A 21,914-nucleotide genomic window follows, 5' to 3' on the forward strand; every position below is an offset into this window, starting at 1 on the left:
TAAATGCCAAAAAAAAGGGAAAAATTCTCGGAAAAATGGGAATAACCCCCAAAAAAATGGGAATACATGCCAAAAAATTCGCAGAAAAATGGGAATAACCCCCAAAAAAACGGGAATAACGGCCGGGAATCCCGGGATTTCCGCTCCTGCTGTTCCGCCCGGGCGGGATCGGAATTCCGGCGGCGTTCCGGGCGGGAATTCCTAGGGAAGGTTCCGGAGCAGCGCGGCGCGGGAATAACACTGGAAAAGTGGGAATAATCCTGGAAAAGTGGGAAAAACCCTTGGAGAATTGGGAATAACCCCCCAAAAAATTGGAATAAATGCAAAAAAAAAGGGAAAAATTCTCGGAAAAATGGGAATAACCCCCGAAGAAATGGGAATACATGCCAAAAAATCTGCAGAAAAATGGGAATAACCCCCAAAAAGATGGGAATGCATGCCAAAAAATCCGCAGAAAAATGGGAATAACCCCCAAAAAAACGGGAATAACGGCCGAGAATCCCGGGATTTCCGCTCCTGCTGTTCCCGTTGGACGGGATCGGAATTCCGGCGGCGTTCCGGGCGGGAATCTACGGAAGGTTCCGGAGCAGCGCGGCGCGGGCGCTGCCCAGGGCCTTGAAGGCGTCCTCGCTGCCCGGCGCCGCGCACTTGTCGGGGTGCAGCAGCACGGCCAGGCGGCGGTAGGCGCGCGTCACCTCCTCCCTGCGCCGGAAAACGGGGAGAAAAACGGGAAAAACGGGAAAAACGGCGTCAGAGAGGGACGTGGGAATGGGAATCAACTACTGCGTGTGTGGGAAAATGGGAAAAACACGGGAAAAATGGGAAAAATGGGAGGAGAGAGAGACGTGGAAACGGGAATCAACTACTGCGTGTGTGGGAAAATGGGGAAAAATGGGAAAAATGGGAAAAATGGGAAAAACGGCGTCAGAGAGGGACCTGGGAATGGGAATCAACTACTGCCTGGGCGGGGAAATGGGAAAAAAACGGGAAAAATGGAAAAAATGGCGTGAGAGAGAGACCCTGGGAATGGTACAGCCATGTCAGCCCCGTAGCTGGGTGGAAAAATGGGAAAAACAACGGGAAAAATGGGAAACATGGGATGAGAGAGAGATGTGGAAATGGGAATCAACTACTGCCTGTGCGGGAAAATGGGAAAAATGGGAAAAACGGGATGAGAGAGAGACGTGGAAACGGGAATCAACTACTGCCTGTGTGGGAAAATGGGAAAAACGGGAAAAATGGGAAAAATGGGAGGAGAGAGAGACCCTGGGAATGGTAGAGCAGGGTCAGCTCCGTAGCTGGGCGGAAAATGGGAAAAAAACCGGGAAAAATGGGAAAAAAGGGAAAAACGGGAAAAAACGGGATTTTTTCCCCACAATTCCTGGTTTTTCCCCCCACAACTCCTGCTGTTTTTTTCCCCAAAATTCCTAGGTGTTTTATCCCAAAATTCCCGGGTTCTTTTCCCAAAATTCCCATTTTTCCCCCCAAAATTCCCCGGTGTTTTTCCCCAAAATTCCTGGGTTTTTTTCCCCCAAAATTCCCGGGTTTTTTCCCCAAATTCCAAGATGTTTTCCCCCAAAACTCCTGTTTTTTTTCCCAAAATTCCCGTGTTTTTTCTCCCAAAATTCCCGGATGTTTTCCCCCAAAATTCCCAGATGTTTTCCCCCAAAACTCCTGTTTTTTTTCCCGAAAATTCCTGGGTTTTTTTCCCCCAAAATTCCTGGATGTTTTCCCCCAAAATTCCTGTTCTTTTCCCCCAAAATTCCCCGGTGCTTCCCCCCAAAATTCCTGTTTTTTTCCCGAAAATTCCTGTTTTTTTTCTCAAAATTCCCGGGTTTTTTCCCCAAAATTCCCGGATGTTTTCCCCCAAAATTCCCGTGTTTTTCCCCCAAAATTCCCGGATGTTTTCCCCCAAAATTCCCGGATGTTTTCCCCCAAAATTCCTGGGTTTATTTTCCTAAAATTCCCGTTTTTTTCCCCCAAAATTCCCGGGTTTTTCCCCCAAAATTCCCGTGTTTTTTCCCCAGAATTCCCTGACGTTTTCCCCCAAAACTCCTATTTTTTTTCCCCAAAATTCCCGTGTTTTTCCCCCAAAATCCCTGTTTTTTTCCCCAAAATTCCCGGGTTTTTTCCCCAAAATTCCCGGGTTTATTTCCCTAAAATTCCCGTTTTTTTCCCCCAAAATTTCCCGGTTTTTTCCCCCAAAATTTCCCGATGTTTTTCCCCAAAATTCCCGTGTTTTTTCCCTAGAATTCCCTGACATTTTCCCCCAAAACTCCTATTTTTTTTCCCCAAAATTCCCGTGTTTTTTCCCCCAAAATTCCCGTGTTTTTTCCCCAGAATTCCCTGACGTTTTCCCCCAAAACTCCTATTTTTTTTCCCCAAAATTCCCGTGTTTTTCCCCCAAAATCCCTGTTTTTTTCCCCAAAATTCCCGGGTTTTTTCCCCAAAATTCCCGGGTTTATTTCCCTAAAATTCCCGTTTTTTTCCCCCAAAATTTCCCGGTTTTTTCCCCCAAAATTTCCCGATGTTTTTCCCCAAAATTCCCGTGTTTTTTCCCTAGAATTCCCTGACGTTTTCCCCCAAAACTCCTATTTTTTTTCCCCAAAATCCCCGTGTTTTTCCCCTAAAATCCCCGGTTTTTTCCCCAAAATCCCCGTTTTTTCCCCCAAAATCCCGTTTTTCCGGAGTCTCGGACCTGGAGGCGCCGGGTTTGAGCCCCAGCACGTCCCAGCTGTCCTTGCTGGCCCGGATCCGCCGGATCGCGTCCGCCTGTTCCCGCGTGAAGCCGGAGCCGCCCGCCGGACGCTTCCCGCCGTTCTCGCACAGCTCCACGATGGCCGAGTAGAAACTCTGGGAATCCCAACATTCCCAACGTTTTCCCGGGAAAATCCCGGATTCGAGGCCCAAAATCCCCAAAAATCCCAAAAATCCCCAAAATCCCAAAATTCCCAAATTCCCGTTCCCATTTCCCGCCGTTCTCGCACAGCTCCACGATGGCCGAGTAGAAACTCTGGGAATCCCCAACACATTCCCAACGTTTTCCCAGGAAAATCCCGGATTCAATGCTCCAGAATCCCCAAAATCCCCAAAATCCCCAAAATCCCAAAATTCCCAAATTCCCGTTCCCATTTCCTTCCGTTCTCGCACAGCTCCACGATGGCCGAGTAGAAACTCTGGCAATTCCCAACACATTCCCAACGTTTTCCCAGGAAAAAACAGGATTCGAGGCCCAAAATCCCCAAAAATCCCAAAAATCCCAAAAATCCCCAAAAATCCCAAAATTCCCAAATTCCCGTTTCCATTTCCAGCTCCACGATGGCCGAGTAGAAACTCTGGGAATTCCCAACACATTCCCGACGTTTTCCCAGGAAAAACCAGGATTCAATGCTCCAAAATATCACAGAAATCCCAAAATTCCCAAAATTCCCAAATTCCCATTCCCATTTCCCGCCGTTCTCACACAGCTCCACAATGGCCGAGTAGAAACTCTGGCAATTCCCAACACATTCCCAACGTTTTCCCGGGAAAATCCCGGATTCGAGGCCCAAAAATCCCCAAAATCCCAAAAATCCCCAAAAATCCTGGATCCGTTTCCCCAAAATCCCAAAAATCCTGGATCCGTTTCCCAGAAATCCCAGATCCAGTTCCCCAAAATCCCAAATCCACTTCCCAAAAATCCCAGATCCATTGCCCAGAATTTCCAAATCCAAATCCCAAAAATCCCGAATCCAATTCCCAAAAATCCCAAAAATCCCGGATCCAATTCCCAAAATTCCCGTTCCCATTTCCTTCCGTTCTCGCACAGCTCCACGATGGCCGAGTAGAAACTCTGGGAATCCCCAACACATTCCCGACGTTTTCCCGGGAAAATCCCGGATTCAATGTGCAAAATATCACAGAAATCCCAAAAATCCCAAAATTCCCAAATTCCCGTTCCCATTTCCCGCCGTTCTCGCACAGCTCCACGATGGCCGAGTAGAAACTCTGGCAATTCCCAACACATTCCCAACGTTTTTCCAGGAAAATCCCAAATCCCATTCCCAAAAATCCCCAAAATCCCCAAAATCCCAAAATTCCCAAATTCCCGTTCCCATTTCCCGCCGTTCTCGCACAGCTCCACGATGGCCGAGTAGAAACTCTGGCAATTCCCAACACATTCCCAACGTTTTCCCGGGAAAAACCAGGATTCGATGTGCAAAATATCACAGAAATCCCAAAAATCCCCAAAATCCCAAAATCCCCAAATTCCCGTTCCCATTTCCCGCCGTTCTCGCACAGCTCCACGATGGCCAAGTAGAAACTCTGGGAATTCCCAACACATTCCCAACGTTTTCCCAGGAAAAACCAGGATTCAATGCTCCAAAATCCCAAAAATCCCAAAAATCCCCAAAAATCCCAAAATTCCCAAATTCCCGTTCCCATTTCCCGCCGTTCTCGCACAGCTCCACGATGGCCAAGTAGAAACTCTGGGAATTCCCAACACATTCCCAACGTTTTCCCAGGAAAAACCAGGATTCAATGTGCAAAATATCACAGAAATCCCAGAAATCCCAAAAACCCCAAAAATCCCCAAAAATCCCAAAAATCCCAGATCCGTTTCCCCAAAATCCCAAAAATTCTGGATCCGTTTCCCAGAAATCCCAGATCCAGTTCCCCAAAATCCCGGATCCAATTCCCAAAAATCCCAAAAATCCCAGATCCAATTCCCAAAATTCCCGTTCCCATTTCCCGCCGTTCTCGCACAGCTCCACGATGGCCGAGTAGAAACTCTGGCAATTCCCAACACATTCCCAACGTTTTCCCAGGAAAATCCCGGATTCGAGGCCCAAAATCCCAAAAATCCCAAAAATCCCAAAAATCCCAGATCCGTTTCCCCAAAATCCCAAAAATCCTGGATCCGTTTCCCAGAAATCCCAGATCCAGTTCCCCAAAATCCCAAATCCACTTCCCAAAAATCCCAGATCCATTGCCCAGAATTTCCAAATCCAAATCCCAAAAATCCCGAATCCAATTCCCAAAAATCCCAAAAATCCTGGATCCAATTCCCAAATTCCCGTTCCCATTTCCCACCATTCTCGCACAGCTCCACGATGGCCGAGTAGAAACTCTGGCAATTCCCAACACATTCCCAAAGTTCTCCCGGGAAAATCCCGGATTCGAGGCCCAAAATCCCAAAATTCCCAAAATTCCCAAATTCCCAAATTCCCGTTCCCATTTCCCGCCGTTCTCGCACAGCTCCACGATGGCCGAGTAGAAACTCTGGCAATCCCCAACACATTCCCAACGTTTTCCCGGGAAAAACCCGGATTCGAGGCCCCAAAATCCCAAAATCCCCAAAAATCCCAAAAATCCCAAAATTCCCAAATTCCCATTCCCATTTCCCGCCGTTCTCGCACAGCTCCACGATGGCCGAGTAGAAACTCTGGCAATCCCCAACCACATTCCCAAAGTTTTCCCGGGAAAATCCCAATTCCCATTCCCAAAAATCCCCCAAAATCCCCAAAAATCCCAAAATTCCCAAATTCCCGTTCCCATTTCCCGCCGTTCTCGCACAGCTCCACGATGGCCGAGTAGAAACTCTGGGAATTCCCAACACATTCCCAACGTTTTCCCAGGAAAAAACAGGATTCAATGCTCCAAAATCCCCAAAACCCCAAAAATCCCCAAAAATCCCAGATCCGTTTCCCCAAAATCCCAAAAATTCTGGATCCGTTTCCCAGAAATCCCAGATCCAGTTCCCCAAAATCCCAAAATCCTTTCCCAAAAATCTCAGCTCCATTTCCCAGAATTCCAGCATCCAATTCCCAAAAAATCCTGGAACCAATTCCCAGCCCTCTTCAACGCCAGAATTCCCAGATCCAAATCCCAAAAATCCCGGATCCAATTCCCAAAAATCCCCAAAATCCCAGATCCCATTCCTCACTCTCCAATCCCAAAAATCCTGGATCTAATTCCCAGAAATCCTAAATCCATTTCCCAAAATCCCCGGCTCCAATTCCCAAAAAATCCCAGACCCCCAATCCCAAAAATCCCGGATCCAGTTCCCAAAATTCCCAAAATTCCCGTTTCCATTTCCAGCTCCACGATGGCCGAGTAGAAATTCTGGGAATTCCCCACACATTCCCGACGTTTTCCCAGGAAAAACCCGGATTCGATGTGCAAAAATCCCAAAATCCCAAAAATCCCGGATCCAGTTCCCAAAAATCCCAAACCCAATTCCCAAAAAACCCTGACCCATTTCCCAAAATATCCCCAAAATCCCAGATCCAATTCCCAAAAATCCCAGCTCCAATTCCCAACAATCCCAGCTCCAATTCCCAAAAAATCCCCAAAATCCCAGCTCCAATTCCCAAAATTCCCACCCGGAATTCCCACCAGGAACATCTCCCGGAATTCCAGATGGATCCAAACCCAGAATTCCGGCCCGGAATTCCGGGAATTCCCACCTTGCTCCGATCTGAGTTCTGCTGAATTCCCGGCCCCACCCGTCCCCTCATCCCAAATTCCAGCCGGAATTCCTGCCTGCAATTCCTTGAGGAACATCTCCTGGAATTCCAGATGGATTCAAACCCGGAATTCCCGCCCGGAATTCCGGGAATTCCCACCTGGAACATCTCCTGGAATTCCCACCTGGCTCCAATGCAAAATCTCCTGAATTCCCGGCTCCACCCATCCCCTCATCCCAAATCCCACCTGGAATTCCACGAGGAACATCTCCTGGAATTCCAGATGGATTCAAACCCGGAATTCCCGCCCGGAATTCCGGGAATTCCCACCTGGAACATCTCCTGGATGCCCTCTCCGCTCTGGGCCGAGGTCTCCCAGTAGAGGAACTCAGAGTTCCCACCCATCCCCTCATCCCAAATCCCACCCGGAATTCCACGAGGAACATCTCCCGGAATTCCAGACGGATCCAAACCCAGAATTCCTGCCCAGAATTCCGGGAATTCGCACCTGGAACATCTCCTGGAATTCCCACCTGGCTCCAATGCAAAATCTCCTGAATCCCTGGCTCCACCCATCCCCTCATCCCAAATTCCCACCCCAAATCCCACCCGGAATTCCACAAGGAACATCTCCCAGAATTCCAGATGGATTCAAACCCGGAATTCCTGCCCAGAATTCCGGGAATTTGCACCTGGAACATCTCCTGGAATTCCCACCTGGCTCCGATCCGAGCTCTGCTGGATTCCCGGCCCCACCCGTCCCCTCATCCCAAATTCCCACCCCAAATCCCACCCGGAATTCCACGAGGAACATCTCCCGGAATTCCAGACGGATCCAAACCCAGAATTCCCACCCAGAATTCCGGGAATTCCCACCTGGAACATCTCCTGGAATTCCCACCTGGCTCCAATGCAAAATCTCCCGAATCCCTGGCTCCACCCATCCCCTCATCCCAAATCCCACCTGGAATTCCACGAGGAACATCTCCTGGAATTCCAGACGGATTCAAACCCGGAATTCCCGCCCGGAATTCCGGGAATTCCTACCTGGAACATCTCCTGGAATTCCCACCTGGCTCCAATGCAAAATCTCCTGAATTCCTGGCTCCACCCATCCCCTCATCCCAAATTCCCACCCCAAATCCCACCTGGAATTCCACGAGGAACATCTCCCGGAATTCCAGATGGATTCCAGCCCAGAATTCCCGCTGGAATTCCGGGAATTCCCACCTGGAACATCTCCTGGATGCTCTCTCCGCTCTGGGCCGAGGTCTCCCAGTAGAGGAACTCAGAGTTCCCACCCATCCCCTCATCCCAAATTCCCACCCCAAATCCCAGCCGGAATTCCACAAGGAACATCTCCTGGAATTCCAGATGGATTCCAGCCCGGAATTCCCGCCCGGAATTCCGGGAATTCCCACCTGGAACATCTCCTGGATGCCCTCTCCGCTCTGGGCCGAGGTCTCCCAGTAGAGGAACTCAGAGTTCCCACCCATCCCCTCATCCCAAATCCCAGCCGGAATTCCACGAGGAACATCTCCCGGAAATCCAGATGGATTCAATCCCGGAATTCCCGCCCGGAATTCCGGGAATTCGCACCTGGAACATCTCCTGGATGCCCTCTCCGCTCTGGGCCGAGGTCTCCCAGTAGAGGAACCCAGAGTTCCCACCCGTCCCCTCATCCCAAATCCCAGCCGGAATTCCACAAGGAACATCTCCCGGAATTCCAGACGGATTCAAACCCAGAATTCCGGGAATTCCCACCTGGAACATCTCCTGGAATTCCCACCTGGCTCCAATGCAAAATCTCCCGAATCCCTGGCTCCACCCATCCCCTCATCCCAAATTCCCACCCCAAATCCCACCTGGAATTCCACGAGGAACATCTCCCGGAATTCCAGATGGATCCAAACCCGGAATTCCCGCCCGGAATTCCGGGAATTCGCACCTGGAACATCTCCTGGATGCCCTCTCCGCTCTGGGCCGAGGTCTCCCAGTAGAGGAAGCCGCGGCTCTCGGCCCAGAGCCGCCCCTCGCTCTCGTCCACCACGCGCAGCTTCCCCGCGTCCACCTGGGGAACGGCCGGAAAAACGACGGAAAACGGGATGGGAACGGGCGGGAAAAACGGCCGGAAAACGGGATCGGAACGGGCGGGAAAAACGGACGGAAAACGGGATCGGAACGGGCGGGAAAACCGACGGAAAACGGGATGGGAACGGCCGGAAAACCGACGGAAAACGGGATGGGAACGGGCGGGAAAAACAACGGAAAACGGGATCGGAACGGGCGGAAAACCGACGGAAAACGGGATTGGAACGGGCGGGAAAAACAACGGAAAATGGGATCGGAATGGGCGGGAAAACGGACGGAAAACGGGATGGGAATGGGCGGGAAAACGGACGGAAAACGGGATTGGAATGGATAGAAAACGGGATTGGAAAACGGGATCGGAACGGATGGAGAAACAGCCGGAAAACGGGATCGGAACGGACAGAAAACGGGATCGGAATGGATGGAAAACGGGACCGGAAGAGGCGGAAAAATGGCCGGAAAACGGGATCAGAACAGATGGAAAACGGGATTGGAAAACGGGATTGGAACGGACAGAAAAACGGCCAAAAAACGGGATGGGAACGGATGGAAAACGGGATCGGAACGGATGGAAAAACGGCTGGAAAACGGGATCGGAACGGGCGGAAAACGGCCGGAAAACGGGATCGGAACGGACAGAAAAACGGCCAGAAAATGGGATGGGAATGGGCGGGAAAACAGGATTGGAAAACGGGATCGGAACGTATGGAAAACGGGATTGGAATGGATGGAAAACGGGACCGGAAGAGGCGGAAAACGGGATCGGAACGGGCGGGAAAACGGATGGAAAACGGGATCGGAACGGGCGGGAAAACGGACGGAAAATGGGATCGGAACGGGCGGGAAAACGGATGGAAAACGGGATCGGAACGGGCGGGAAAACGGACGGAAAATGGGATCGGAACGGGCGGGAAAACGGATGGAAAACGGGATGGGAACGGGCGGGAAAACGGCCGGAAAATGGGATCGGAACGGGCGGGAAAACGGATGGAAAACGGGATCGGAACGGGCGGGAAAAACGGCCGGAAAACGGGATGGGAACGGGCGGGAAAAACGGACGGAAAACGGGATTGGAACGGGCGGGAAAACGGACGGAAAATGGGATGGGAATGGGCGGGAAAAACGGACGGAAAACGGGATCGGAACGGAACGAAAAACGGGATCGGAACAGGCGGGAAAACGGACGGAAAACGGGATGGGAATGGATAGAAAACAGGATTGGAAAACGAGATCGGAATGGATGGAGAAACAGCCGGAAAACGGGATCGGAACGGACAGAAAACGGGATCGGAATGGATGGAAAACGGGACCGGAAGAGGCGGAAAAATGGCCGGAAAATGGGATGGGAACGGATGGAAAAACAGCCGGAAAACGGGATAGGAACAGATGGAAAACGGGATTGGAAAACAGGATTGGAACGGACAGAAAAACGGCCAAAAAACGGGATGGGAACGGATGGAAAACGGGATCGGAACGGATGGAAAAACGGCCGGAAAACGGGATCGGAACGAGCGGAAAACGGCCGGAAAATGGGATGGGAATGGGCGGGAAAACAGGATTGGAAAACGGGATCGGAACGTATGGAAAACGGGATTGGAATGGATGGAAAACGGGACCGGAAGAGGCGGAAAACGGGATCGGAACGGGCGGGAAAACGGACGGAAAACGGGATCGGAGCGGATGGAAAAACGGCCGGAAAACGGGATCGGAACGGGCGGGAAAACGGACGGAAAACGGGATGGGAATGGGCGGGAAAACGGATGGAAAATGGGATGGGAATGGGCGGGAAAACAGCCGGAAAACGGGACCGGAACGGATGGAAAACGGGACCGGAACGGACAAAAAAATGGCCAAAAAATGGGATGGGAACGGATGGAAAACGGGATGGGAACGGATGGAAAAACAGACGGAAAATGGGATCGGAAGGGATTGAAAACAGGATTGGAGAATGGGATGGGAACGAATGGAAAATGGGATCAGAACAGGCAGAAAAATGGGATTGGAAAACGGGATCAGAATGGACGGAAAATGGGATTGGAAAACAGGATTGGAATGGACGGAAAAACGGCCGGAAAATGGGATCGGAACGGACGGAAAACGGGATTGGAATGGACGGAAAAACGGCCGGAAAATGGGATTGGAATGGCTGGAAAACTGATGGAAAACAGGATCGGAACGGACGGAAAAACAGCTGGAAAATGGGATTGGAACAAATGGAAAATGGGATTGGAAAACAGGATTGGAACGGCTGGAAAAACAGCTGGAAAATGGGATCGGAACAGGTGGGAAAATAGTTGGAAAATGGGATGAGAATGGACGGAAAATGGGATCAGAAAACGGGATTGGAACGGGCAGAAAATGGGATCAGAACAGCTGGAAAAACAGCTGGAAAATGGCCAGAAAATGCAATGGGAACAGCGGGAAAACAGCCGGAAAACGGGATCAGAACGGACGGAAAATGGGATCGGAAAATGGGATCAGAACGGACGGAAAAATGGCCGGAAAACGGGATTGGAACAGGCAGGAAAATGGGATCGGAACGGATGGAAAAATGGCCAGAAAATGGGACTGGAACGAATGGAAAAACAGCTGGAAAACGGGATCGGAACGGACGGAAAACGGCTGGAAAACGGGATCGGAACAGATGGAAAAACAACCGGGAAAATGGGATCGGAACAGGCAGGAAAACAGGATCAGAACGGACGGAAAACGGGATCGGAACGGACGGAAAAATGGGCAGAAAATGGGATCGGAATGGGCGGGAAAACGGCCGGAAAATGGGATCGGAACGGATGGAAAAAGGGACGGAAAATGGGATCGGAACGGACGGAAAACGGGATCAGAATGGATGGAAAACAGGATCGTAACGGGCGGGAAAACGGCCGGAAAACGGGATGGGAACTGGCGGGAAAATGGGATCAGAACAACGGGAAAACGGCTGGAAAACGGGATCAGAACGGACAGAAAAATGGCCGGAAAACGGGATCGGAATGGATGGAAAAACGGACGGAAAATGGGATGGGAACGGATGGAAAATGGGATTGGAAAACGGGATTGGAAAATGGGATTGGAACGGACAGAAAAACGGCCAAAAAACGGGATGGGAACGGATGGAAAACGGGATCGGAACGGATGGAAAAACAGCCGGAAAATGGGATCGGAAGGGATCGAAAACGGAATTGGAGAACGGGATGGGAACGAACGGAAAATAGGATCAGAACAGGCAGAAAAATGGGATTGGAAAACGGGATCAGAACGGATGGAAAATGGGATTGGAAAACAGGATTGGAATGGACGGAAAAACGGCCGGAAAACGGGATTGGAATGGCTGGAAAACGGATGGAATACGGGATCGGAACGGACGGAAAAACAGCTGGAAAATGGGATTGGAACAGATGGAAAATGGGATTGGAACGGCTGGAAAACGAGATTGGAACAGGCAGAAAAACGGCTGGAAAATGGGATCGGAACAGACGGAAAACGGGATCGGAAAGTGGGATCAGAACGGACGGAAAATGGGATCGGAATGGACGGAAAACAGCCAGAAAACAGGATTGGAATGGATGGAAAAACAGATGGAAAATGGGATCGGAACGGACAGAAAAACAGCCGGAAAATGGGATCAGAAGAGGCAGGAAAACGGGATCAGAACGGACGGAAAAATGGCCGGAAAATGGGATGGGAATGGATAGAAAACAGCTGGAAAATGGGATGGGAACGGATGGAAAATGGGATCGGAACAGGCGGAAAAATGGCCGGAAAATGGGATCGGAACGGATGGAAAATGGGATCGGAGCAGGTGGGAAAACAGTCGGAAATTGGGATGGGAATGGACGGAAAATGGACGGAAAATGGGAACAGGCAGGAAAACAGCCAGAAAATGGGATGGGAACAGCCGGAAAAACAGCCGGGAAATGGCTGGAAAACAGGATTGGAAAAGGCAGGAAAACTGCCGGAAAATGGGATGGGAATGGCTGGGAAAACAGCAGGAAAATGCTATGGGAACAGGCAGGAAAACAGCTGGAAAATGGGATTGGAACAGGTGGAAAAACAGGCGGAAAATGGGATCGGAACGGACGGAAAAGAGGATCGGAACGGATGGAAAAACAGGCGGAAAAACAGCCGGAAAATGGGATGGGAACGGAGGGAAAAGGGAACAGGAACATCAAGGAATATTTGGAATACTGGGAATTTTGGGAATGATGGGAATGTGGGAATTACGGGAATATTCGGAGTGATGGGAATGATGAGAATATTTGGAATATTGGGAATGTTGCACTTTTAGGAATACTGGGAATATTGGGAAGAATGGGAATGTTGGGAATGTTGGGAACGCAGTAATTGTGGGAATATTGGGAAAAACGGGAATGTGGGATCAGCCCCCGGGATCCCCCCCTCGGCCTCGATCCCAGATCCAATTCCCACAGGAAGATCCCAAAAATCCCGGAGCCGATTCCCTCGGGAAAATTCCAAAAATCCCGGAGCCGATTCCCTCGGGAAAATTCCAAAATCCCGGAGCCGATTCCCTCGGGAAAATTCCAAAATTCCCGGAGCCAATTCCCACGGAAAGATCCCAAAAATCCCGGAGCCAGTTCCCTCAAGGAAAATCCCCAAAATCCTGAAACCAATTCCTTCGGGATGATCCCAAAATTCTGGAGCCGATTCCCACAGAAAAATCCCAAAAATCCCGAATCCAATCCCAACAGAAAGATCCCAAAAATTCCAGAGCCGATTCCCTCAGGATGATCCCAGAAATTCCAGATCCAATTCCCTCGGGATGATCCCAAAAATTCCGGAGCCGATTCCCTCGGGATGATCCCAAAATTCTGGAGCCGATTCCCTTGGGATGATCCCAACAATTCCAGATCCAAAAATTCCCAGAATCCCCACAGTTCCCAACCCTCTGGATTTGGCTTGGGAAAAAACCCAGAAATGGCTCCGGAATCCCCAAAATTCCCAGAATTCCCATCCTGGTGGATCCAGACTGGAAAAAACCCCGGGAACGGCTCCAGAATTCCAAAAATTCCCAGAATTCCCATCCTGATGGATCCATTTGGAAACAAACCCTGGGAACAGCTCTGGAATTCCCAAAATTCCCACAAATCCCATCCTGATGGATCCAATCATGAACAGATCCCTGGAACTTCCCCAGAATTCCCAGAATCCCCAAAATTCCCATCCTGATGGATCCAGACTGGGAAAATCCCTGGGAACGGCTCTGAAATTCCTGGAATTCCCTTCCCGATGGATCCATTCAGGAACAAAATCCGGGAATGGCTCCAGAATTCCCAAAAATTCCCAGAATTCCCATCCGGATGGATCCATTTGGGCTCAAAGCCTGGGAACAGCTCCAGAATCCCCAAAATTCCCACAATTCCCATCCTGATGGATCCAGATTGGGGAAAACCCCGGGAACGGCTCCAGAATTCCCAAAAATTCCCCAAAATTCCCATTCCACGTGACACAACGTGGAGCAAACCCCGGGAACGACTCCGGATTCTTGGGAATCCCCAAAATTCCCATCCTGGTGGATGCAGAGTGGAAAAAACCCCGGGAACGGCTCCAGAATTCCAAAAATTCCCAGAATTTCCATCCTGATGGATCCAGACTGGGAAAATCCCCGGGAATGGCTCCAGAATTCCAAAAATTCCCAAAATTCCCATCCTGATGGATCCATTTGGAAACAAACCCTGGGAACAGCTCTGGAATTCCCAAAATTCCCACAAATCCCATCCTGATGGATCCAATCATGAACAGATCCCTGGAACTTCCCCAGAATTCCCAAAATCCCCAAAATTCCCATTTTGATGGATCCAGAGTGGAAAAAACCCCGGGAACGGCTCTGAAATTCCTGGAATTCCCATCCTGATGGATCCATTCAGGAACGAAACCCGGGAATGGCTCCAGAATTCCCAAAAATTCCCAGAATTCCCATCCTGATGGATCCATTTGGGATCAAAGCCTGGGAAGTAGCTCCAGAATCCCCAAAATTCCCAGAATTCCCATCCTGATGGATCCAGATTGGGGAAAACCCCGGGAACGGCTCCAGAATTCCCAAAAATTCCCCAAAATTCCCATTCCACGTGACACAACGTGGAGCAAACCCCGGGAACGACTCCGGATTCTTGGGAATCCCCAAAATTCCCATCCTGGTGGATCCAGAGTGGAAAAAACCCCGGGAACGGCTCCAGAATTCCCAAAAATTCCCAGAATTCCCATCCTGATGGATCCATTTGGGAACAAAGATTGGGAATGGCTCCAGAATTCCCAAAAATTCCCATCCTGGTGGATCCAATCGTGAACAGATCCCTGGGAGCAGCTCCAGAATTCCCAGAATCCCCAAAATTCCCATCCTGATGGATCCAGACTGGGAAAAACCCCGGGAACGGCTGCAGAATTTCGGGATTCTGGGAATTCCGGGAGTTTTTCCAGGAATTCCGGGACCTCGTTGGCGCAGACGCCGCCGCCACCGTCGAGGCCGCCCGCGGCGCCGATCCCGCGGCGATCCCGGAATTCCCGGCCCAGGGGATCCGGTTGGGAACAAACCCCGGGAACGGCTGTGGGAATTCCAGGAATTCCGGGAATTTTTCTGGGAATTTTTCCGGGAATTCCGGGACCTCGTTGGCGCAGACGCCGCCGCCACCGTCGAGGCCGCCCGCGGCGCCGATCCCGCGGCGATCCTGGAATTCCCGGCCCCGGGGATCCGGCTGGGAACAAACCCCGGGAACGGCTGTGGGAATTCCGGGAATTCTGGGAATTTTTCCGGGAGTTTTTCCAGGAATTCCGGGACCTTGTTGGCGCAGACGGCGACGACGACGCTGTCGAGGGCGGCCGGGGCGCCGAGCTCGCGGCGCAGCTCGGCCAGCCACGCCTCCAGCGCCTCGAAGGAATCCTTGGAGCCGACGTCGTACACCAGCAGCACCCCCTGCGTGTCCCGGTAGAACTCGTTCCGCACCTGGAAAACGCCGGGAAAATATTCCGGGGGAATTCCCGAGGGAGGAAATTCCAGGGGGAAAAATAGGGAAAAAATTCAGGGGGAAATTCCCAGGGAAAAGAGGAATTCGGGCCCTGTGTGTCCTGAGAAAACTCGTTCTGCACCTGGAAAACGCCGGGAAAATGTTCCGGGAGAATTCCCGAGGGAGGAAATTCCAGGGGGAAAAAATAGGGGGAAAAAGGAAAAAAAATTCAGGGGAAAAATTGAAGGAAATAAAAATTCAGGGCAAGAAATTTAGGGAAAAATGAAGGGGAAAAAAATCAGGGGGAAAAAATTCCAGGGGAAAAAAATAGGGAAAAAAACAGGGAAAAAAAATAGGGAAAAAAATTCCAGGGGAAAAAATTTGGGGAAAAAAATCCAGGGAAAAAATTCAGGGGGAAATTCCCAGGGAAAAGAGGAATTCGGGCCCTGCGTGTCCTGGGAAAACTCGTTCTGCACCTGGAAAACACCGGGAAAATATTCCAGGGGAATTCCCGAGGGAGGAAATTCCAGGGGGAAAAAATAAGGAAAAAATTCAGGGGGAAATTCCCAGGGAAAAGAGGAATTCGGCCCCTGTGTGTCCTGGGAAAACTCGTTCCGCACCTGGAAAACGCCGGGAAAATATTCCGGGGGAATTCCCGAGGGAGGAAATTCCAGGGGGAAAAAGGAAAAAAGAATTAAGGGGGAAATTCCCAGGGAAAAGAGGAATTTGGGCCCTGTGTGTCCCGGTAGAACTCGTTCCGCACCTGGAAAACGCCGGGAAAACATTCCGGGGGAATTCCCGAGGGAGGAAATTCCAGGGGGAAAAAATAGGGAAAAAAAGGAAAAAAAATTCAGGGGGAAAAAATAGGGAAAAAAAGGAAAAAAAAAATTCAGGGGGAAATTCCCAGGGAAAAGAGGAATTTGGGCCCTGTGTGTCCTGGGAAAACTCGTTCTGCACCTGGAAAACGCCGGGAAAACGTTCCGGGGGAATTCCCGAGGGAGGAAATTCCAGGGGGAAAATGAGGGGGAAAAAGGAAAAAAAATTCAGGGGAAAAATTGAAGGAAATAACAATTCAGGGGAAGAAATTTAGGGAAAAATGAAGGGGAAAAAAATCAGGGGGAAAAAATTCCAGGGGCAAAAAATAGGGAAAAAAACAGGGAAAACAAAAATTCAGGGGAAAAAATTCAAGAAAAAAATGGAGGGAAAAAATTCAAGGAGAAAAATTTGGGGGGAAAAAATTCCGGGGAAAAAATTCTGGGAAAATACTGAGGAGAAAAAAATCAGGGGAATAAAACATGGAAAAAATACTGGAAAAAAAAATTTCAGGTAAAAAAAGAAAGAGAAAAAAAAAAAAAAGGAAAAAAAATAGGAAAAAAAACAGGGAAAAAATAGGGAAAAAAATAGGGAAAAAAAATCATTGGAAAAAAAAAAACAGGGAAAAAAAATCACTGGAAAAAAAAAACACGGAAAAAAAATGACTGAAAAAAATTGGGAAAAAAAATTCCAGGCGAAAAAAAATCAGGGAAAAAATCCAGGGGAAAAAAAGGGGAGGGAAAAAATAGGGAAAAAACAGGGGAAAATAAAATCCAGGAAAAAATAATAGGGAAAAAAAACAAGGAAAAAATACAGGAGGAAAAAATTTAGGGAAAAAATCAGGGTAAAAGAACATGGAAAAAAATACAGGAATAAAAAATCCTGGAAAAAGAAAAATTCAGGGGAAAAATCAGGGAAAAATTCCAGGGGGAAAAAAACGGAGAAAAAAAGGGAAAAAAATTGGGAAAAAAAATTCACTGGAAAAAAAAAAGGGAAAAAATTGGAAAAAAAAACCCAGGGAAAAATTCAGGAAAAAAAATAGGGAAAAAACAGGGAAAAAAATCACGGATAAAAATTGGGAAAAAATAGGGAAAAAATAAGGAATAAAACAGGGAAAGAGAAAATTCACTGGGAAAAAAAAACAGGGAAAAAATTCAGGGAAAACAAACGGGAAAAAATTCAGTGGAAAAAATAGGGGAAAAAACAGGGAAAAAACAGGGAAAAATTCAGGGAAAAAAATAGGGGGGAAAAAGGGAAAAAAACAGGGAAAAAATTCAGGGAAAAAAATCAAGGAAAAAAAACAGGGGAAAAGTACAGGAATAAAAAAATCCAAGGAAAAAGAAAAATTCAGGGGAAAAAAAAAAAATCAGGAAAAAAACTGGGAAAAAAAATCAGGGAAAAAAAAACAGGGAAAAATTCACTGGAAAAAAAAAAAAGGAAATAAAATCAGGAAAAAAAAATTAAAAAAAACAGGGAAAAATTATGGGAAAAAAGCCAGGAATGGAGAAAATTCCCTGGAAAAAGGGAGGAAATTGGGAAAGAATTCCCAGAAAATCCCCGGGAATGTTGAAGGAAAATTTGGGAAGACGCCGAGGGAGGAATTCCCGAATTTTGGGGGGAATTTTGGGAATTCTGACCTCGTAGAAGAAGGGGTGTCCGGCCATGTCGAAAATGTTCACTTTGATCTCCCGGTCCCGGATCTGCACCCTGGAAAAGGCGTCGGAATTCCGGGAATTCCGGGAATTCCGGGAAAACCCCCCTCGGAATCCGGGAATTCCGGGAATTCCGGGAAAACCCCCCTCGGAATCCGAGAATTCCGGGAATTCTGGGAATTCCGGGAAAACCCCCCTCGGAATCCGGGAATTCTGGGAAAACTCCCTTGAAATTACGGGAATTACGGGAAAACCCTCTCAGAATTTTGGGAATTCCTGGAATTCTGGGAATACCCCCTGGATTTGGAATCTCTGGGTTTCCATTATTCCCATTATCCCGTTATTCCCGTTTTTCCCGTCCCTATTCCCATTTTTCCCATCCCTATTCCCACTTTTCCCATCCCTATTCCCATTTTTCCTGTCGTTATTCCCATTTTTCCCGTCGTTATTCCCATTTTTCCCATCGTTATTCCCATTTTTCCCATCCCTATTCCCATTTTTCCCATCCCTATTCCCATTTTTCCCGTCCCTATTCCCATTTTCCCATCGTTATTCCCATTTTTCCCATCGTTATTCCCATTTTTCCTGTCCCTATTCCCATTTTTCCCATCGCTATTCCCATTTTTCCCGTCCCTATTCCCATTTTTCCCGTCGCTATTCCCATTTTTCCCGTCCCTATTCCCATTTTTCCCGTCCCTATTCCCACTTTTCCCGTCGTTATTCCCATTTTTCCCATCGTTATTCCCACTTTTCCCGTCCCTATTCCCACTTTTCCCATCGTTATTCCCACTTTTCCCATCCCTATTCCCATTTTTCCCGTCCCTATTCCCATTTTTCCCATCCCTATTCCCATTTTTCCCGTCCCTATTCCCATTTTTCCCATCGTTATTCCCACTTTTCCCGTCGTTATTCCCATTTTTCCCATCCCTATTCCCATTTTTCCCGTCCCTATTCCCATTTTTCCTGTCGTTATTCCCACTTTTCCCATCCCTATTCCCATTTTTCCCATCGTTATTCCCACTTTTCCCATCGTTATTCCCACTTTTCCCATCGTTATTCCCACTTTTCCCATCCCTATTCCCACTTTTCCTGTTGTTATTCCCATTTTTCCCATCCCTATTCCCATTTTTCCCGTCGCTATTCCCATTTTTCCCATCCCTATTCCCATTTTTCCCGTCCCTATTCCCACTTTTCCCATCGTTATTCCCACTTTTCCCATCGTTATTCCCACTTTCCCCATCCCTATTCCCACTTTTCCCGTCGTTATTCCCATTTTTCCCATCCCTATTCCCATTTTTCCCGTTTTTCCTCACTTGGTGACGCCGTAGTCGATGCCGATGGTGGCCAGGTACTTGGGCACGAACCTCTTCTCGCAGTACCGCTTGATGATGCAGCTCTGCGCGGCAAAACACCCCCCAATTCCCAAAAAAAATTCCCAAAAAAAAAAAAAAAAAACCCCCAAAATTCCCAAAAATTCCCAAAAAATCCCAAAAAATCCCCCGCTCCCCCCTCCAGCCAATCACAGCCGCGGCTCCGCCTGTCAATCACCGCGAAGCCACGCCCCTTTCCCCTCACAGCGACACGGCCGCAGCAACGCCGCGGGACCAATCAGCGCGAAGCGCCCGCCTCCCCGCGGCGCCGATTGGCCGGCTCCGCTGCCCGTCACGGCGCGGCGGCCAATGGCAGCGCCTCACCTTGCCCACCTCGGCGTTGCCCATGGAGATGACTTTGACCCGCAGCGCCTTGCGCGGCTCCTTCCGCTTGGCCGCGCTCGCCTCCATGGCGGCGGCCGGCGCCGGGGCCGCTTCTGCCGCCGGGCCCGGCTCCGCCGCGGGGCCGGGGGCGGTTCCGGTGCCGCTGCGAGCGGGGGGGGGCCCGGCGGGAAGCGGCGATGGCGGCGCCGCCGCCTCAGCCCCGGCCGCGCCGCGCGAGTTCTCGCGAGAGTTGAGGCGGGAAGGGCTCGGGCGAGATTTGGGGGGGGGGGAGGGGGGGGTTGTCACTGTCACTGTCAGTGTCACGTGACATTGTCCCGCTCCCTGTCCCTCTGTCCTGGTCCTGTTCCTCATCCCTGTCCCCAATCCCTGTCCCTGTCCCCATCCCTGTCCCTCTGTCCTGGTCCTGTTCCTCATCCCTGTCCCCAATCCTTGTCCCCTGTCCCATCCCTGTCCCTCTGTCCTGGTCCTGTTCCTCATCCCTGTCCCCAATCCTTGTTCCCTGTCCCCATCCCTGTCCCCTGTTCCCAATCCCTGTTCCATCCCTGTCCCCATCCCTGTCCCTCTGTCCTGGTCCTGTTCCTCATCCCTGTCCCCAATCCCCGTCCCTGTCCCCATCCCTGTGCCCTGTCCCCATCCCTGTCCCATCCCTGTCCCCAATCCCCGTCCCATCCCTGTCCCATCCCTGTCCCCATCCCTGTCCCTGCCCCCTGTCCCATCCCTGTCCCCAATCCTTGTCCCTTGTCCCCATCCCTGTGTGCTGTCCCCATCCCTGTCCCCATCCCTGTCCCCAATCCTTGTCCCCAATCCCCATCCCTGTCCCTTGTACCCATCCCTGTGCACTGTCCCCAATCCCCGTCCCTGTCCCCATCCCTGTCCCCTGTCCCATCCCTGTCCCCTGTCCCCATCCCTGTCCCCATCCCTGTCCCCATCCCTGTCCCCAATCCTTGTCCCCTGTCCCATCCCTGTCCCCAATCCCCGTCCCTGTCCCCATCCCTGTGCCCTGTCCCATCCCTGTCCCCAATCCTTGTCCCCAGTCCCTGTCCCCTGTCCCCATCCCTTGTCCCCATCCCTGTCCCCAATCCTTGTCCCTCTGTCCCAATCCCTGTCCCCAATCCCTGTCCCATCCCTGTCCCCATCCCCATCCCCATCCCTGCCCCCTGTCCCATCCCTGTCCCCATCCCCATCCCCATCCCTGCCCCCTGTCCCATCCCTGTCCCCATCCCTGTCCCTCTGTCCCATCCCTGTCCCCATCCCTGTCCCCTGTCCCATCCCTGTCCCCAATCCTTGTCCCCAATCCCCATCCCTGTCCCTTGTGCCCATCCCTGTCCCCTGTCCCCAATCCCTGTCCCCATCCCCATCCCTGTCCCCTGTCCCATCCCTGTCCCTAATCCTTGTCCCCTGTCCCCATCCCTGTCCCCATCCCTGTCCCTGTCCCCAATCCTTGTCCCCAATCCCCATCCCTGTCCCTTGTACCCATCCCTGTGCGCTGTCCCCAATCCCCGTCCCCATCCCTGTCCCCTGTCCCATCCCTGTCCCCAATCCCTGTCCCCTGTCCCCATCCCTGTCCCCATCCCTGTCCCCAATCCTTGTCCCCTGTCCCCATCCCTGTCCCCAATCCTTGTCCCCTGTCCCCATCCCCATCCCTGTCCCCTGTCCCCATCCCTGTCCCCAATCCTTGTCCCCTGTCCCCATCCCCATCCCTGTCCCCTGTCCCCATCCCTGTCCCCAATCCTTGTCCCCTGTCCCCATCCCTGTCCCCTGTCCCCATCCCTGTCCCCAATCCTTGTCCCCTGTCCCCATCCCTGTCCCTCTGTCCTGGTCCTGTTCCTCATCCCTGTCCCCAATCCCCATCCCTGCCCCCTGTCCCCATCTCTGTCCCCATCCCTGTCCCGAATCCCTGTCCCCTGTCCCCAATCCCTGTCCTCATCCCTATCCTCAATCCTTGTCCCGTCCCCATCCCTGTGCCCTGTCCCCATCCCTTGTCCCCATCCCTGTCCCCAATCCTTGTCCCCAATCCCCATCCCTGTCCCCAATCCTTGTCTCTCTGTCCCAATCCCTGTGCCCTGTCCCCATCCCTTGTCCCCATCCCTGTCCCCAATCCCCATCCACATCCCCATCCCCATCCCCATCCCTGTCCCATCCCTGTCCCCAATCCCCATCCCTGTCCCATCCCTGTCCCCAATCCTTGTCCCCTGTCCCCAATCCTTGTCCCTTGTCCCCATCCCTGTCCCTCTGTCC

The 21,914-nt window shown here is 50.7% G+C and overlaps 1 protein-coding gene across 3 annotated transcripts; it reads right to left on the minus strand.

Moving 5' to 3' along the window:
• Positions 1–436: 436 nt before the first annotated feature.
• Positions 437–20,051, minus strand: DNAJC27 (DnaJ heat shock protein family (Hsp40) member C27). 3 transcript variants are annotated; one of them, XM_085574297.1, is made up of 7 exons: positions 19,656–19,831; positions 19,275–19,357; positions 17,947–18,016; positions 15,331–15,495; positions 8,398–8,520; positions 2,699–2,853; positions 437–702 (listed from the first exon to the last, which is right to left on the minus strand). In XM_085574297.1, the coding sequence occupies exons 1-7, from the start codon at positions 19,740–19,742 to the stop codon at positions 570–572; spliced, it is 816 nt and encodes a 271-aa protein (XP_085430423.1). In that variant the 5' UTR covers positions 19,743–19,831; the 3' UTR covers positions 437–569. The 3 variants fall into 3 exon arrangements, with proteins under 3 accessions (XP_085430423.1, XP_085430422.1, XP_085430421.1); XM_085574296.1 differs by lacking the exons at positions 437–702; positions 2,699–2,853 and adding an exon at positions 2,888–5,582 and having other exon boundaries at positions 19,665–20,051; XM_085574295.1 differs by lacking the exons at positions 437–702; positions 2,699–2,853 and adding an exon at positions 2,889–5,582 and having other exon boundaries at positions 19,656–19,853.
• Between the last annotated feature and the right edge of the window lie 1,863 nt (positions 20,052–21,914).

This window comes from Lonchura striata, chromosome 3 (assembly GCF_050655825.1).
Source record: "Lonchura striata isolate lonStrDom1 chromosome 3, ASM5065582v1, whole genome shotgun sequence".
In the NCBI taxonomy this organism is placed as follows: Eukaryota; Metazoa; Chordata; class Aves; order Passeriformes; family Estrildidae; genus Lonchura; species Lonchura striata.